Raw genomic sequence first — 18,936 nt, 5'->3', positions numbered from 1 at the left:
TCACTCTCTCCATTTCTAATCCTGACACAAGCTCTACTACTCTCATAAAAACTCTTGACAGCTCCCAAAAGCTTTCCTCCTATCCCATAAATCTGCATAACCTCCCACAGTGCCTTTCTGTCTACCCTATCATAAGCCTTTTCCAGATCCATAAAAGCCCAAAAAACATCCTTCCCCTTTCCTATAGCTTTCTCACATATCTGTCTTACCACAAAGATCTGATCTACACAACCTCTACCTGTCCTAAAACCACACTGTTCCTCACCAATTACTCCTTCTGTTCCTCTCCTAATCCTCTCAATTAAGATCCTCCCATAAGCCTTCCCTACTACACTTAACAGGCTAATCCCTCTGAAACTACTACATTCACACTTGTCCCCTTTTCCCTTGTAAAGAGGAACTATACAGGCACTTCTCCAGTCCTCCGGTACTCTACCCTCTCTCCAGCAAACATTAAATAACCTCACCAACCAGTCCACCATCACTGAACCTCCCTTTTTCAGACATTCTGCATGGCATCCATCCAGACCAGGTGCCTTACCTGCTTTCATCATCTTTACAACTGCCTTCACCTCATCCTTCCCTATTTCTCCTCCATTCTCCTCACTCATCACTCTCATTTTCTTCGCATTTCCCACTGCAGCTATCTTTCCTTCCCTATCCTCCTTCACAATGGATATGTGGCAGTGCTTAATTGTAGATCAAGAAGGGGGTGAGAAAAAACTAACATATGTTTAATTATAATACATTTATTTGTCATAATACCAAATCCATAACTAAGACATCAACAGTGTTTTAAAGATCTTTGAACATTAATAAAGTTGCTGTATCAAGGTATACAACCTCTCAATTCTTGCACAAAATAATTTTCCAAGAAAAATTGTATAACACCATATATTTCATTCCACATTATCACATTAACAATAGTCCCAATTAATGTGTTCCTTCCATTCAAAACATGAATTTAAATTCCTTCTAGCTTCTTAACTCGCAACCTAAGACATAACATAAGCTATGGGTACAGTCACCTCTATTTGTACCTGATTCATTTGTTGAAGGGCTTGTGAAATATGGTAACACTAGAAGAACTATCAAGGAGCAGGTATGCCCTGTGCTCAGGAAATTTGCTTACTAAATAAGCACAGTACAATAACTCTATATTCCATGACTCCCAATACCATTTGTCTCCACTAAAAGTGGAGGTGATTGTATACCTCCAAAGCATATATAAAATATGAGTAGGAACTTGTTAAATTGCAAATACTAAAAACTTGTATTTATATTTTTACACCATATTTTTTCCACTTTGTTCAGAACTTTGGAATGGATATAATGTTTGTATAACAAACTTCATGTAGCTATGTTACTGTTTAATTGCTATCTAAACTTCTCAAGGTTATGCAAAATGTAAACACATTAATTAAAAATAATTCCCATAGATACACCCACACAACTGAGAAAAGATACTGGGTAACAAAACACCAATAGAGCTACCACTTTATATGGACTGCAACCCTATGGGTATGAAGTTGTCAAATAAACGTAATAAAGTATAGGTATTCATCTATTTAATGCATTTTCACTTTAGCATGTTATGTACATACATACATATACCAATGGTTTTTTTCCACTTACAAGAAAGTAATGCTAAAAATTGATTTCATATTGTTTTTCAAATCCCTTTTACTTGTTCTGGACCAAGTGCATTTTCAAATTGCATGCCACCAAGTGGCTGCACAGTACACTAACTGCTCCCTCCATTTTCTACGAGTGTTTGCACCAGCACAGTCACACTGCAGCATCTTACTTCACAGTATGTGTTTATTTGCAAAATAAATTCATTCACATATTCACCTATCTATGGTAGGTGTAACTCTTGGGAAATACACTCCATTTGTGCAATGGCCAAATGAACACATATATTGCATAAATAAACTATATCTATCTATATACCAAAGGCTTTTTCCCCTTCATAAGGGAGTTAGCCAAGTCAAAAGTCACATACCCACTCCCACCCATTCCACTCCCCTCCACCACCCTTGGTTCCCTCTCATCTAAGCTCCTTGTGAATGAAGGGTCATCCCTGTGTCCTGCCCACTGCCCTGGGTCAGAAACAATGCAGCAAAACACAGTACATTCACAGTTCACAGTATTTTCCATAAATAGATGAATACCTCTAAATAATATGATTCAATCAACTGAAAAGAAACATGCTTCATTTCACGTGGGTTTCCTGCAAAAGATGCCAGGGGCAATGGATTGATCCCTTTCTTTCTATTTCATAATCCAAATTACATAATTTTGGGTTACAATAACATATTTTCAATATATTACCCTTTGTAAATGAAAGCAAAGTCATACCTTGAGTATAATACCTTTCATTCATTTATGTAAAGCAAACCCATACCTCAAGAGTATTACACCTTTCATTCATTCATAGACCATTACCGAATCATTAAGCCGATGACTGGCAATAGTTCTTCGTGTCCAAGACTTTCTTGCCGCACATTGCACATATACCCTTCTTGTAAGCACATCCCTGGCAGAAGTGGGAACCTGGCTGGTGAACCTTAGTACGACATATTCGACACTCAGGGAATGTGTTCTGCAATGGATATAGAAAAAATAATATTACAAGAGCTTAAAATACATTAATTAAAAAAATTGATATTTTTTATGCAATTTAATTAAGAAAGATTTTTTTTAAGATCACAAACTCCACCTCTGAGGAGTACTAGTGCCACTTAACACAGGGCTTTTTGAAACAGACAATTAAATATAGCACGCCCTTACTATGAACTAACTTTCTGACAGCAGGATATAATCCATTCCAACCTTGCATCCAAGTAGTGATACTAAAGTACATGGTCATACACACATTACAGAACATAATATAAGCAAAAGGAAATTAATCATATATGCATCAAAATAAAATATCTAGAAACTCCCCAATATGGCTGCTTGTGCAGCAAAAGCAAATGCATTGGGAAGAGGGAAGGAGAATGAGCCCTGGAATGGCAAAGTCTATAATTGGGTTCAAGAGGTATTTGTTTTATCCCTAACAAGCTTGAGGAGTTTTGGCCTCTCCCAGTAATTCAGAAAGTCCCCAACCAACCTCCTTGTGAATACCTTCTAGACCTGCTCAAGTTCTTGTATTTCCTTGCCTTTGTGTGGAGACCATAGCTGGCCTATGTACTCCAGCTTTGATACTATCAGGGTCTTCTACATATGTAACAAAGCGCTCAGGCTTCCTGATCATAAAGGTCTGGAGGATCCACCCACTCAATTTATGAAGTGAAAGAAGGAAGCTGAAGATAAATGTGGGCAAAAGTAAGTTGATGAGATGTACAAGGGGAGAGAGTGACAGTAGGCTGGAAGTGAGCATTAACGGTAAGAAACTGGAGGAAGTGGATAGTTTCAGATACTGTACTTGGGTGTGAATGTGACAGGAAAGGGAGGAGTGGGGGTGGAGGTAGAATGTAGATTGAGAGAAGTGAGTAAATGCCTTGGTGGACGAAAAAGTGTAATGAGAAATAGACATCTGGGAATGGATGCTAAGAGGAGGTTATATGAAGGAGTGATTGTGCCAACAGCAATGTACGGGGCAGAAACATGAGAGAGGAAGAGAGAAGGAGTTTGAATGTGTTTGAGATGAAATGTCTAAGAAGTATGATAGGGGTTACTAGGATGGATAGAGTGAGAAATGAGGAGGTGAGGGGGAGAACAGGGGTGGAAAGGGAGCTGGGAGATAGGGTTGATGAAAGAGTATTAGGATGGTTTGGACACATGGAAAGAATGAGTGAAGAAAGATTAGTAAAAGAAGTGTGGAAGGCGTGAATATGAGGGGGCGTCCTAGGATGAGATGGATGGATGGGGTGAAAGGGGCTTTACAAAAGAGAGGAATGTCTGTAGAGGAAGAACGGGAGAGGACAGAAGATAGGGGTGAATGGAGAAGGGTTGTGTGTAGATGAGGCTGTGATGCATGAGGGGGAGTGGGTAGGGGATGGGGGGTGAGGAAGTATGTATGAGAAAAAATTTGATGCAGCCTGTCTTTTTCTTTCCTGCATGAGGGGATGGAGAGGGGGGGTCGCCGAATTTATGAAGTGGCCTTGCTGTGGATGTGCTGTGTCTAGTGACACTGCTTCTGACCCAGGGCAGTGGACAGGATGCAGGGATGACCCGTCATCCAGGAGGTGCCAAGATAGGAGGGAGGGAGGAGGATGGAGGGGAGTGGAATATATGGGAAATGAAATGGGTGGGAGTGATTTCTATGCCTTTTTCTTTATGGCTATCCCCCCGTGTAAGGGGGAAATTGTCCATGAACAAGGACATTTTGGATGATGTAACCCCCTTGTCTATGTCACTTATCATGACCAGGAAGAGCAGTGGGCCAAGCACCAAGCCCTGTGGGACTCCACTGATTACCATTGAGCTTTTTGACTGGGCTCCATCTACTATTACTTTCTGCATTCTATCACTTAGGAATTCATGGAGCCATATTCCTTGTTTCCCAGTGATGCCCATATTTTTCACTTTGTGTAGCAGCACTCTGTGAAATACCTTATCAAATGCTTTGGCAAAATCTACATAGACCACATGAACATTTATTCCTCAGCTCATGTTGTTTATAGTGTTGTCATAATGGTTTAGGAGTTGGGAAAGGCATGACTATCCTTCCTGAAACCCATGTTGTCCTGGACTTGACTGCCCTGTCTTCTCTATAAAGTTCACTAGGTTCTCCATAACCACTCTCTCAAACACCTTTGTGAGGTGTGAGGTGAGATAGATGGTTCTATAGTTTGCTGGAAGGCCTCATGATCCACCTTTGTAGATGGAGGTGATTAATACTTTTATCAGTATTGTTGGTATGACCCCCCTGTTTAGTGATTTTCTCCAAAGTAGGTAGATTGGGGTAGCTAATGCATGTTTAATCTTTTTGAAAAATATTGCTGGTATATCATCTGGTCACCCTAATGAGTCTATTTTTAATTCATCTATGGCTTTCACTATATCCCTGGGCGTGAAACTCATATCACTGATAGTATCCACACTCATACCATTCACTATTGATTTTTCTGCCAAATGTTCACTGTACACACTTTTGTATTATTTTTCTAGCATGCTCATAAAATTTTCTGGGTTCTCAACTAGTTCCTAGTGTTGATTCTCCAACAGTCCAACTTTTACATGAGATTTAAGTTTTTATGGGTATCTGCATAGAGTTTTGGGTTCTTTATGGCCATTCAAGTTACCTCTCTTTTTCATGTGATTCTTTTAGCTTAGTTTCTATTTCTTTCACTTTAGTCTCAATGTTCTCTCTTCCACTGATATTGGTACTTTTGACAGTTTTCTTAGTAGCTTTGTTTTGGCTCTCATTAGAACTCTTTGGTCCCTGGATATTTTATTTCTGCTGTTTTATTCTCTCTCACCAGGAATATATTTTAAGCACAAATTTTGCACTTTCTCATGAAAGACACTATCATTTCTTCAACAGTCTCACAATCACTCATTGAAGCCCAGTCAACCCTTTCTAAATCTTTACTGAGTGATAGCCAGTTTGCTCTCTCACTGAAAAAATGCAAGTTTTTTCTGGTTCTTTTCTAAGTAAGAGCGGATTTTTTTTTTTTTTTTTTAATTTTTACTAGGGTGGGATTCATTTCAATTGAATTAGGGTCTGACATATTTGTTTTACTGATGTGCACACTATGTATTAGCTCAGTCATTGGTGAGAATAAGGTCTAACACATTGTTCATTCGTGTTGGCTCCCTAATGACCTGCTCTAAATGGTTATTATCAGCAAGGCTGATTAACTCACTGGCTTGGACTTAGTCACTGCTTGTTCCTCCATTTCTATGCCTAGAGGGCACTTTGAAATAAACATTATGTGATGAACACAAGTTTTTTCACTTACTCACACATTGCTGTACTTAGAAGTTGATTTAAAAACTATTTTAATTCCAATACATATGATGAAGTGGGAAGATCAGTAGTGATGAGGTTCAAAGTACTGCTTCTTTGAGTACTCCACTGTAATCTTTCGATCCTTAATTGTTGGTTGTTTTGGGATACTTTGAACTCTCATAGGCGTATTTTTTTTAGATGTGCAAACCTATTTAATATAGCAATAATTTATTATTGATTTAGTAAATTTTAATACATCAACGTAATGTTTTCCTTGGCAGAAATAACAAAAAACCTTACTAAAAGCAAACACACTATCAAAATGGAGCCGTGATGAGAGGTTCAAGAGGCTCCATTATCATCTGTCTAGTCCTATCATTGTCAGTTTGAAGATGGTGTCAATGTTGTGTACCGGGTATTCTCCCACTCCAAGTAACGTCACCATGCTATATATTTTTTAAAACAGTGCTATGGAGCTAAGCTTCATGATTTTCTTCAAACTATGAAACTTCTCTATACCCCGCTGTCTAATCAGTTGCCAAAACTAGCCATCAACATCCCTGATGATGACGATGATCCTTATGACCTCTAGAATTACAGTTACCACATTACTAAATACAGATTAGGTTAGGCTAGACAAATTTATCATACTTTAATTTCTCCACATCTATTAAAACAAAGGTAGCATCTCAGGCAGTCGCCATGGATCCGTTAATTAGTCTTGCTTTTAACAAACTTTTGTTACCAATTTCCACCTAGAAAAACAAATATTACATTGATGTATTATAATTTACAAATTGAATATTCAATTTCCGGACAATTTATAGCTTCACCCAACCATAGAATTTGATGTGGCTTATGTGTTTCTGGTGAGAAATATTGTGATATGAATGATGGTGTACATCATTTCCATCACAAATGCGTACTTTTGAAATAATTAAGTATTGAAGTTATGTACTTATGCGTACATCTCCCAAACGCATGTGTCGGAAATCGGGGTTTTTGGGTGGGGAAGACTAATAAATGGATTAATGCGCATTGCAAAACAGGTATAAAATGAAGAAAAACAAAACAAAAAAACAAAAAACAACAACATAAAAATCACATTTTAGGGCCGGAGTCCCGCCTAACATGAGCGGCCATGTTTGTTTTTCCCAATGATTTGAAAAATGTCTCGCTAGATCAGCTACATTTAGCGAAGTCCACTACAGCCCCGCAAGACTTCCTAACCGTAAACTAACGTTACCTCCGTTAGGTTAGGTTAGGTTAATTTATAGTTACCAACTCTTGCGCAAGCGCCTTCCCTAAATCTAGTGGTTATAGTCACAAATACTCACAATCGTTAGTAAATAAACATGGCGCCATGCGCGGTACCCACCGAAATGGGATTTTTTTTTTTTATGTGTTTCTTTAGTCTTCTTCATTTTATACCTGTTTTGCAATGCGCATTACTCCATTTATTAGTCTTCCCCACCCAAAAACCCCGATTTCCCACACGTGCCCTCACATCGTTCGGGAGATGTACGCATAAGTGCATAACTTCAATACTTAATTACTTCAAAAGTACGCATTTGCGACGGAAATGATGTACACCATTGTTCATATCACAACATTTCTCACCAGAAACACATAAGCCACATATCAAATTCTATGGTTGGGTGAAACTATAAATTGATCCAATTTCCTATTGCTATACCGCATAGGTGTGCACTTCTAAAAATTTACTCTCTTCAGCACTCCTGGTATATAATAGTCCCGTACAGCAATATGATTTTCTCCTGCCCCTCTGGTGCTAAACAGCAAATATTTGGGTAAACAAGTAAGCAGTATGTACTTTTTCTTCCTCTCCTTTATCTCTATCCAATCTAGTTATTACTTGCATGTAATATTCACAATTACATGCAAGTAAACAACTAAGCAGTATGTACTATGTACTCTTTCTTCCTCTTCTTTATCTCTATCCAACCTAGTTATTACTTGCATGTAATTGTCACAATTACATGCAAGTAATAACTAGATTGGATAGAGATAAAGAAGAGGGAAAAAAAGTACATACTGCTTAGTTGTTTACCCAATCATTGTAAGAAAGTAAACATTTACCTAAGAGGAGTACATTTTGATTTTTGTCACAGAATACCGTGACTACGAGTAGCTCAGCAGGGGTGGAATTCTAGATGTCATTCTCCCAAACAAAATAGTGTAGGAAAAAATTATATTATGATGATTATACCGTATATTATTATACCTGGCCACTCGTGATAAGTAAAAAATTGAACTAGGTTATTTTTCAACTTACTGTATATGGGTTGAACCTATTCTTTTTGCTTGTGAGTAATTTGTTTTCATTTATTCTTCTTCCCCCACTTTCTGTTGTGTTCCTAGCACCGTCCTTCCATTTATCGGGCGTTATCACAGTACCGAGTTTCTTCTGGCATTTTTCACAAACCATCTTGCTCCTCCTGGTAGACTTGTTTACCTTTCTCGCAGACTTCACTTACCTACTTCGCCAAACAAAAACACTGCTCGAGTTTAGTCAAATTGAAGTAAGTTTCGCCATGTGCCATAAATTGCGCTAGTTGCTAAGATTTACCTTTAAATAAAGATCACATGATGGTTATAATTTCGCTAATTTTTAGTAAACAGATAGAACTATATGTAGTTTTCAACGACAATATTAAAGTGTAGTTTATAGAAAATGCAAATGCAGTTTATAGAAAATGCAAAAAATATGTTCAAGAAAACTTGATTGCGCTATTGTACACGTCGCATCTTTTTACCTGTCCCACAGTTATTAAACCACCTTTAACTCCGACATTTGCACTTTTATTGCAATACACTAAATATAATAATATTTCTAACATTATGGAATACAATGACTGTAATTATTTGAATTATCTGTTCTTTAGCAATTATTGAGAATGTGCTATGTAGGTAACTCAGACGGATGCAATATGAAAAGAACACTTCCAATTTTGAGCAATGATGTTACATGAATATTAGGATTAATTTCAAGTACCTGATATTTAGTTTTGGTTCACAATTTGTACTTAATGTCAAGCATTCGTGTATTGCGTTCAAAGCTGGCAAGAAGTGTCCACCATGGCAGCCGTATTCAGGGCCGATATCTATTTTACAGCCGTGGTTCGCTTCTCCGACCGTGAATCCATTGCCTGAACAGCTCCAGTAGGGAGAAACGATGGTGAGAGAAATATTATATGTATGAAACAAGAAATTACTTGAATATACATTGACCATCCCTTGAAATGTGAAGCTGGACAACTCTTTCCCTTCACCTTCCTCACCCCACTTATTTTCCTCGGAGACTCTCATTACATCATGGGTGTGATACCCAGAATTGCATTGAGCAATGTTTTGTAAAAGTATAGGAACAGTTATGCAAGCGTGACATGCATTGTATATATGTATTAGGAGCTCCCAAAGTTCATTCGTAACTTGGAACGACCACTAGGTATTCGATTTGGTTTCGACGTAGATAACCTGAAAATATTTACATTTACATTTTCTCACCTTAGAGGTATAGTATTGACATCGCATAGTCGTGAATGTATATTTACATTATGTAAGTTTTAATTTCCGTGGTTAGTTGGGCAAGTCATCGAAATTAGAAGTATTAATTATGTTCAGGAGAGAATTAATATTATTTAAATTAAATCTTATGCTCTGATGTGACAGTATTTAGAATTTAAGTTTTAATGATTTGAAAAATTATATTTAATTCTTGATACTTTTAGTATGACACTTATTATTCTTTTAATTTGTGATTTACTTTTAACATAATACCTTGTCACTCTTGTGATGATTCTGACAGTCAAACTCGGCTGCTAGCACTACCCCTGAAACTGCAATGGAATATGTCTCTACAAGCAGGACATGTGCCACAAGCCCTCAAATATAGCACTATCACCCCAATACACAAAGGGTGTAGCAAGGGCATTGCCAAAAACTACAGACCAGTGGTACTAACATCCCATTTAATAAAAATAATGGAAAAAGTAGTGCGGAAAGGAATCGTTAAATATCTGGAAACCATAGAGGCATTTAACAATGGCCAACATGGATTCAGACAAGGACGCTCATGCCTCTCGCAACTACTCACCCACTATGATAGAATACTGGACGACACCAAAGATGGGGACAAAGTCGATGTCATATACCTTGACTTTGCAAAAGCGTTTGATAAGGTGGACCATGGGATCCTTTTACACAAAATACGAGCGCTTGGAATATGCGGAGCCCTAGGTAAATGGCTACACAGCTTCTTATCTGATAGGAAACAGCAAGTCAATGTACAGGGAAATCCTTCACAGGCAAGCAGTGTTAATAGCGGTGTTCCCCAAGGTACTGTACTGGGTCCCTTACTGTTCCTCATCATGATAGGGGACATAGACAGAGACCTTAAACACTACAGCTACATCCTTCGCCGATGACACGTGAATAGAATTGAAGATCCGTACACAACAAGATGCCGATAACCTGCAGCAAGACCTTAATGAAATCCTGAGGTGGGCAGAGGAGAACAACATGGCACTGAACGGAGTCAAGTTTGAACTTTTACGCTATGGCCACCATCTGGATCTCAAGAACTCAACAAGTTACTATTATGGCCAACAAGAGATCATTGCAAAGGATGTAGTGAAAGATCTGGGAGTGAGTATGAGCAGTGATGCCTCCTTCTATCATCACATAAACCAAACAACATTAAAAGCAAGGCATCTATCAGGGTGGATCCTACGTACCTTCCAGACAAGAAGTCCAAGATGTATGCTGACCCTGTGGAAATCATTAGTTTTACCACACCTAGAATACTGCTGCCAACTCTGGTCTCCCCAGAAAATATCAGAAATCACGGAGATTGAAGGGCCCCAAAGGACCTTCACTAGCAAAATACATGGGCTACAGGAACTGAACTACTGGGAGAGGCTGAAGGAGTTGCGGCTGTTTTCTCTTCAACGGCGCAGGGAACGCTACATCATCATCTACATCTGGAAGGTGTTAGAAAAGAGGATGCCCAACACTGGTATTCAAGTAACAGTCCACCAAAGAAGAGGGAGGTTGTGTTATGTGAGGACCACTCCCAGATCAACACTGAGCATTAAGTCCAGAATACATAACAGCTTCTCGTTCAGTGGGCCAAGATTGTTCAACTGCATCCCGCCTCAACTGAGAAACATAACAGGGGTGTCTCCAGACACCTTCAAAAAACATCTGGATATATGGTTGGCCAAAATACCAGACCAGCCCCAACGCCAATCGACTAATCGATTGGTCAACTGATGTGAGGGAGCTGCCTGGTCACAGTGGGACCCCAGACTAGCTGCGTCAATCACTGACAGAAGTCATTTAAGTGTATCTAAGTGTACTAAAACTGTCACTATATTTGCCATGGATGTATGGTCAAAATGTGGTCAAACCTGAAGTAGTGTCTGGATTGGGTCATAGATCTCTCATCATCTTCAACCTGATGTGCCTGTATGGCATTTTTTTTTTTCTAATTCCAGAATCATGCAGACACTGATATTTAATTTGAAACTTAATATAACAACCTAAGTAATGTGACCATTTCAGAAAAAAAAAAGATCTTTCTAATGCCAAAAAAGAAAAGTGAAAAATATATTTGCACGATACTGGAGTTGAACAATATTTTTAATTATTGCACCAAGAAGGTGGTGTCATCGTGTCGGTAAAGGAGAGACTAGGAGGGTAACAGACTGGGGAAAGAGTGGGACTTAAAAGTCTGCTTCAGATTCAGACAGCACAAGTTTGAATTGACTTGTAGGTCAATCAGTCGGTCAATTAATTCATTGGTCCAGTCTCCTTGAGAAGATCCATGGCTGCCATGTACTTAGCAATGGTTACTGGATTGGCCTACAAGAGCAAGAGGCAGTTGGGTGGTCGGTGTCTTCTGTGTGGTGATTACATGTGGGGCAAATTGATTCTGTGGCTAGATTTATAGTTACTCATGGGAGAAGTTTTGTAGAATTATCTAGAATATAGGAGTGTAGGGCAGTATATGGCCTGTGTCTTCTACTTGGTGATTGTTCTAGGCATATGGTCTCTGTTGCTGCCAGCAGAGAATAGCCTGGCAATGGATGCCAGGTGCACAAAATGCAAACAACACAGAAGATATAGAAACCATTAACCTATGCTGCTCTATTCACTCTTCAGAAAAAAATGGTCAGAGTAGACACTGTGAGGATAGAAGCTTTATTGAATGTTCAATGTTTCCCATGTTGAAGTTTTTTAAAACAGCTACTTGAAAAACTTCTTCAACAAGTCAAATGTACATTTAATAAAGGTTCCATCCTCAGATGGTTTTTACTCTGACCACTGTGTCAGCAGTTGCCATTTTAAGTAAATTTTACAAAAGCTCTTCAGGTGACCAATAGGTCATGGCTGGTTTTCTTTGAATCACCAGTTTCTTACAAAATAGAATTGGAAAAATGGATTTACTGTACAGGCACTAGAGTAGAATAATTCTTGTTGTGAATGATAATTACACTAGAGATGTGGAATGATAAGTAAGTCCAATTGTCATTTTCTGGAGCACTGGTTGTTCAAGATAGTCGTGTTTACATTTATAAGTATCAATAAAGTGATTAATTACTTGGCTTGAGAAATTACCTACTAGAATATCTGTAGGAATCTTTTCTGTATTTCCAGTCATGATACTCATTGCCCTAAATTCATATTCAAGTGCTATAGGATAGCAAAGTTGTTGAGACGTAAGGAGAAGGAAGTAGAGAATGAGTATCAAGCTCTTAACTATAATGGTTTTTTGTACATCTCAGAAGTTTACACTTTACTTATGCACCTTTTTCATTGTTATATTTCATTGATTACAATTATTAAACTAAACTGATTTTTTTTTTTTTTTTTTTTTTTTTTTTTTTAGGCTGATAACCAGGAATTAATACAAGAGGAGGAGGAGAACCTTCCATTGGGTGGCATCACTGAGGTCAACGGCAACAGTGACAAGCCCACACAGGTAAGAGGCACACTGAAATGTATACTTACATACCAAAAAAGTCTTCTCCATATATAGGAGCATACACTCATCCTCCCACACCCATCCTTTGCCCATTGGAACCCATCATTGTCCCTTCTATTAGGGCTATCCCTGACCCCTGCCACATTGCTTAGGTCAAAGACAATGCAATAATACACAGTATCTCCATAGTAGGGCTAGACAACCAGAACTGATTTACCCCCTACTGCTTATATATTTGTTTTGGAGAAGTATCTATTAAGATGTTGCATTGTTATTTTGGGTATGGAATTTTATTCTGTCTCCTATGCCTTCATAAGTTGAAAGAATGGATGGAATCAACTTGAGAGAGGAAGAGCAGGAATGAGGTGGATGGAAGGGGTGAAGGGGTCATTGAATGTAGAAAGATTGAGAGTGCAAGAGGTGGGAGTGAATGAAGAGTGGTTGTAAATGGATGAAGAGATGACAAGGAGTGGATGAGGGGAGGGCCATCATATAATGAACTGAAGATACAATAGCTCAAGGTGTGGGACCTGCCCTAGAGGGTAGAGGGGCGGAGTGTGATAGGGATGGAATGGGTGGGAGTGGTTTTGGTATTTATGCCTTTGTTTTTTTGGCTACCTCCCATATAAGGGGGAAAAAAGCCTTTGGTATATGTATGTATGTGGGACCCTCCTGTGATGATGCTGTGTCTTACTACTTTGCCTTTGACCTGAGTAGTGTGATGTGGGACAAGGATGACAGTATCCTTGAGGTGGAAAGTTGGGAAGGGTGATGAACTGATTTTGGATGGTTGTGGGGAGGGTCTATATTTTGACTTGCCAATCCCCCGTATATGGAGAAAAAATCCCTTCAGTATATATAGATTGATCAATGAAATAGTCATATTACACATGTAATTTTATTGGTTTTGTTCATTTACTGTGATATTTAATTTTTTTCTGTAATCCATCAAAATTTCAGGATCCTGAGTCACTTTTAGACTCCTTCCGTGAAGAATGGAAACGTGAACTTGAAGGTTCACCTGGAAGAGGAGCACGAACACCCAGTCAAGATGCAGTCGTAACAACTAGCAAACCAGATACTCGCAGAGCAGATAGACAGAAAGAGGACACACAGTCTCAGCAAGATCTAGAGCATAAGGTGGGTAGTGGTTAGCAGGTATGACTTTTTTTAAAAGGCAGTATGAAAGTTCCTCTACAAGTGCATGCATCCAGTGGAGTTCTTCCACTGTTGTTGTCAATGCATGTTTAAAGCTCTCTTTATTACTATCAATATATAACTTAGATTTTATTAGCTTGCCATGATACTATATAGTTTTGTTCAGCTAAAGGGTGGACTTACTGATGGAGGGAAGTCTATCAGCTGGATTGAAATATACATAGTATATAAAAGGTTAAATGTTTGTCCAGCCCTGTGTCCAGATGTCATATGCCTCACTGCATGCAGTGTAGAGAATATTACCTTATATCTTCTCAATAACAGGTAAGGCACAAAGATATATTAAAATTCAGTTTATGAGAATTCATAAATGAAAACAAGAAATGTGCTGTCATAATACAGTCACTATCCAAGTTACGACGTACACGAGTTACAACCACCCGTACTTACGACCACATCTAGCAGATGCCTATTATGAGTTTACTGTATATGTCTGGTGGCACAGCGCGTAAGATAGTTGTGGCAACCGGCATCGCGTACGGCAGTTATGGCAGAGATGGAAAAGTTGCTATACACGTGGTTGGAAGATAATAGGCAAAGAAATATGAAAGTGACGTTGCAAGCAGTGCAAAGTAAGGCTACAAGTTAATTTCACATGTTGAAAGAACGTGCAGGTGAAGAATACGCTTCACATGAGTTCATAGTGAGTGCTGGGTGGTGTCGTTGCTTTCGAGAGCATTACCAGGTTCACCACGTGTTGTCGAAAGGTGAGGCTGTTAGTAGTGATGCACCTGCAGCTAAGGCATTTGTGGAAGAGTTTGATAAATTATGGATGAAGGATATTTACGTACTTACGACCACATCTAGCTGATGCCTATCATGAGTTTACTAATATGAATACACTATAATAAGTATTTTCTTTCTTTAACCACTTCACTCCGGGCCAAAATCTCGCGGACAGCATGAGCTGCCAGACGTACGATGTTTTCGTCATAATATTCGCATCATAAAAAATAGTCACTGCTTATATCGATCGTTCTCTCTTTCTCCCGTGAATTTTGATAACCATTGAAAATGTGAAGAAGACAGTTTAGAGAGTATGTCATTATGCAGGGGCAACTACAATAAATATAATCAAGACGCCGATATGGCAGCCTCACATATCCACTTGCTCCTCATGCCGCCTACGTATGCGGCACCGTAACGAAGAGGTAACTTACCATATCATATTAACAACTAAGCAACTGAAAACAATACTGTATACAACTGTAGGAGAGAAGCCAAACGCAGAGTATGGGATCCAATGTATTTAACGTTTTGCCCATAGTGGACAAACATCTGACTCCTTATATAACCCGAGCTTGCGGGGAGAAACGAACATGAAACTGGTGTTAAAAAAAAAAAAAAAAAAAAAAGTAGAGACTGAACAACTTCACACCAGGCTTAATGACCCCCTTATGGGTCGATAGCCTTAAAAAAGTCCACTATGTTATTTCGGGAGAATCCCTGCTGGGCGAACGTTAAATACATTGGATCCCATACTCTGCGTTTGGCTTCTCTCCTACAGTGCTGTTGCAGTCGTTGCTGCTTGTACTCAATGCTGTATACAAAGATAAATGTACTGTACCTATATCTCACACTTAGAATGGATTGAAATGGATGAGAAAAATAGATATTAAAATTCACATATATTTAGAGTACATACAACAATTGAAGAATTAAGAAAAAGTTATTAAAAGGAAACTACAATTTAAAAAACTTAAAAATGGTAAGCAAGGTTATATTACGTGTGTGTGTATATACAAGTATAGTATATACATACAGTACCTGCATACATATATACAGGTAAACGTCGACTTACGATGGCCGCGACTTACGATTGTTCGACTTTACGATGACGACGACGACGACGACGACATGATAATTTAACCCCTTCCATACGGTGCCGCACACGTAGGCGTCATGAGGAGCAAGTGGATTCGCGACGGTGCCATATCGGCGTCTTGATTATATTTATTGTAGTCACCCCTGTGTTTTTACATTCTCTCAAATGTGCCCTAAATCCCATTCTCTGTGGTTTTCAAAATTCGCGGGTGAAAGAGAGAACGATCGATATAAGCGGTGACTATATTTTATGATGCGAGTATTATTACGTCACGTCGTACGGCTGGCATTGGCTGCTGCCCGCGAGATTTAAGTTCCGTACTGAAAATACATATTATAGTGTTTGAATATGGTAAAAAGGATAAAAATAATTAAATAAACTACTGTACATGTTTAATAGGCTATATTCAGTATCTCTGGTGGTTAATATACAGGTAGGCTAGGTACAGTGACCACGGAACAGAGTGGGGATCGACTTACGATGAGATCGTCTTACGATGGCTCTATCGAAACCTAATGCCATCGTAAGTCGACGTTTACCTGTATATTGAAATACAGTACAGTATTAAAACATTAAGAAAAATATAGAAAAATATAAAAGATGAAACTAAAAAGCATTGATAAATAAACAGTAAACAGCTTGTATTTAATAGTATTCAATAGAAAAAGTTACTTAAAAATGCAACAGATTGATATCATGTATCCTAGAGGAGAACCCTCGTGTCGGCCATTTTGAATAGGATCCGACTTACGACTGGTTGGTCGGAACCTATCTAGGTCGTAACTCGGATAGTGGCTGTACTATATTTTATATAACTTTAGGTGGCTTTGAAAAAGCATATGAAAATGAGTGAAGAAAGACTTCAGAGTGGATGTGGATGGAGTAAACTTGATGGGAAGACTGAAAATGAGGTGGATGGACAGGATGAAAGAGTGTAAAAGGAAAGTTAAGCAGGGAAGGGATAGGGAAGAAATGAGTGAGTGGAGAGTTGTGAATGGAAGAAGAATTAATACAGCTTGAAGTGATTTCCTGTGGAATGCTCCATGGATTTTGAAGTGGATGAGGGAGGAGTAGAAGGGTCCCCATGTAATGAAATGGTGGAGGTAGCTGAGATTAGGCCATTGGGTCATGCTGTGGTGCTGTTATGCTGCATTGTCTCTAAACTGGGCAGTGGTTGGGGATGGGTGACCCCTCATTATTGAGTAGTTAAGATGGGGACAACAAATGGCTATATGGATGAGAGTAGGATGCTTTGAGTTTATGTGGGAAATGGCCTTTTGTTATATAAACATATTATTGTTTATTTATTATTTTGAAGAATGTACAGAAATTGTTCTGTGTATCTGAAATAGTTGTACAGTAAGTCCTCGTTATGCGGTACATATGTGTCTTGAAAACCTTACCGCAAATTGAAGTTACTGTGTACCGAACCCATTATAACATGTAATAATAGGATATGGCAGATGTACCTTCTCCCTGCTCTTTTCTCTTCAAAACACGAGTAGATACCGTATCTGTGAATTTTTCTTACTGTAAATAGAGTCAAGGGTAGTAATTACCAAATACCGTAACTGTGAATTTACTGGATAAAGGATTACCATATAAGGAGGACTCATTGTACAATAGAATTTTTTTTTCCCTGAGATGTTCTGCTGCATGAATTGGTAAGTGAAATGTCCAGCTTGTCAAATAGAATGTAAGAAACTGTTTTTCAGAAGAGGAAATGATTCAGCTAAATAATGAAAACAAATTGGACGACTTATGTTGCAGGCAAGTGAGTTGTTCAACCAGGGGGTGGAGTTGGAGCAGGGTGGGAGGTTGTACGAGGCCATCAGATACTACCGGCGGGCCGTGAACCTCGTACCAGACATTGAGTTCAAAGTCCACTGGAAGAATATTAAAGAGAAGGCAGAAAGTGAGTTATGAGATAGTTTGTGAATATTATTATATGTGTAAGTTTAAAGAAATATGAATGGCAAATATGATGTGCGAGAGATTATATTTTAGTGAATGTGAAAATACAAGTACTGTATACATACTGTACATATATACATACATACCAAAAGGCCTATTCCCTCTTATAAGAGGGTAGCTTAAAGAATACACCCACCCCATACCCTTCCCACCCATTCATAACCTCTTTAGTCTTAGTACCTCAAGGATGAAGTGTCCTCCCTGGTCCTTGCTACACCTCAAGGGGCATAGGTAGTGCAGTGAGAAAGCTCCTCCACAGCAGGTCCTGATAGCTAGAGCTATATATAAGACAATCCATTTAATGAAAGTACATAATAGGAGCTGTTTGTAGGAGTATGACATAATTTTGCAGTAGATATTGTATCCATGTTTTATTGCATGCTATTTTTTTCCTGGAGAGAAAGAAATTTTGAGATGAAAATCAGAAAATTGTGGGAGGATCTACATAGGTTACATGCTATTGTTAACATTGCAGCATTTTGATGTTAGTCATCAGTCAGCTGTTACCCCAGGTCTCTTGCTGGAGACCCATGACTTGTAATTAGCATTGACCTCCAAATTGGCCCCTTTTGTCACTTAAGAAAGAGTTATTATGTTGTCTGTCAAAGGCTAGAGGGCAGTGTAGGATGAGGTACTCACAGTCTTCTGTGTGGTGATTGCATCTGGGGCAGCTGGATGGTGGCAAGAATGCAGCCATCCTAGTGTGGTTCCAAATATCAAATCCAGAACATAACACCAGCATAGCTGTTATAAAATAGTTGCTAAGAACACCCAAAATTACATAGTCAAACAAAAACATCGGTTTAGAAATGATAAAATGGAGGCCTCCCTCAGAAATCAAAGAGTAATATTACTTGAGATAACCATCAATCAAAGAAACATAGTAGAATTTAATGGCCAAACCCCATTGGTCAAGGGCTTGAAAATGCTGGCCCTCACTTCTGATGTTTGTATAATCTTCAGGGGAAAGGGAGAAAGAGCCCTTGGTATTTGTATGTATGTATAATC

The 18,936-nt window shown here is 38.7% G+C and overlaps 2 protein-coding genes across 3 annotated transcripts in view; one reads left to right on the top strand and one right to left on the bottom strand.

Annotated features, from left to right (window-relative positions):
* Positions 1-733: 733 nt before the first annotated feature.
* LOC143021047 (cysteine-rich PDZ-binding protein) lies at positions 734-8,460 on the bottom strand. The gene is made up of 2 exons (XM_076178243.1): positions 8,199-8,460; positions 734-2,605 (listed from the first exon to the last, which is right to left on the bottom strand). Exons 1-2 carry the CDS (start codon positions 8,349-8,351, stop codon positions 2,456-2,458), a joined length of 303 nt encoding a protein of 100 aa, XP_076034358.1. The 5' UTR covers positions 8,352-8,460; the 3' UTR covers positions 734-2,455.
* A 490-nt stretch (positions 8,461-8,950) lies between these two features.
* The window catches only part of LOC143021046 (F-box only protein 9), a 36,877-nt gene continuing 26,891 nt past the window's right edge, over positions 8,951-18,936 (top strand). The window contains exons 1-4 of one of the 2 annotated variants that reach the window (XM_076178241.1): positions 8,951-9,101; positions 12,816-12,908; positions 13,872-14,051; positions 17,725-17,869. In XM_076178241.1, the coding sequence (XP_076034356.1) occupies positions 9,099-9,101; positions 12,816-12,908; positions 13,872-14,051; positions 17,725-17,869 (421 nt within the window). In that variant the 5' untranslated portion in view covers positions 8,951-9,098. The remainder of the gene's footprint in view (positions 9,102-12,815; positions 12,909-13,871; positions 14,052-17,724; positions 17,870-18,936) is intronic. The other variant, XM_076178242.1, reaches the window with a different exon arrangement.

Source organism: Oratosquilla oratoria, chromosome 41 (genome assembly GCF_046742065.1).
Source record: "Oratosquilla oratoria isolate Oo_2021 chromosome 41, ASM4674206v1, whole genome shotgun sequence".
Lineage (NCBI taxonomy): Eukaryota > Metazoa > Arthropoda > Malacostraca > Stomatopoda > Squillidae > Oratosquilla > Oratosquilla oratoria.
Note: the sequence above shows the minus strand (reverse complement) of the source record. Positions and strands in the feature narration are given on the sequence as shown.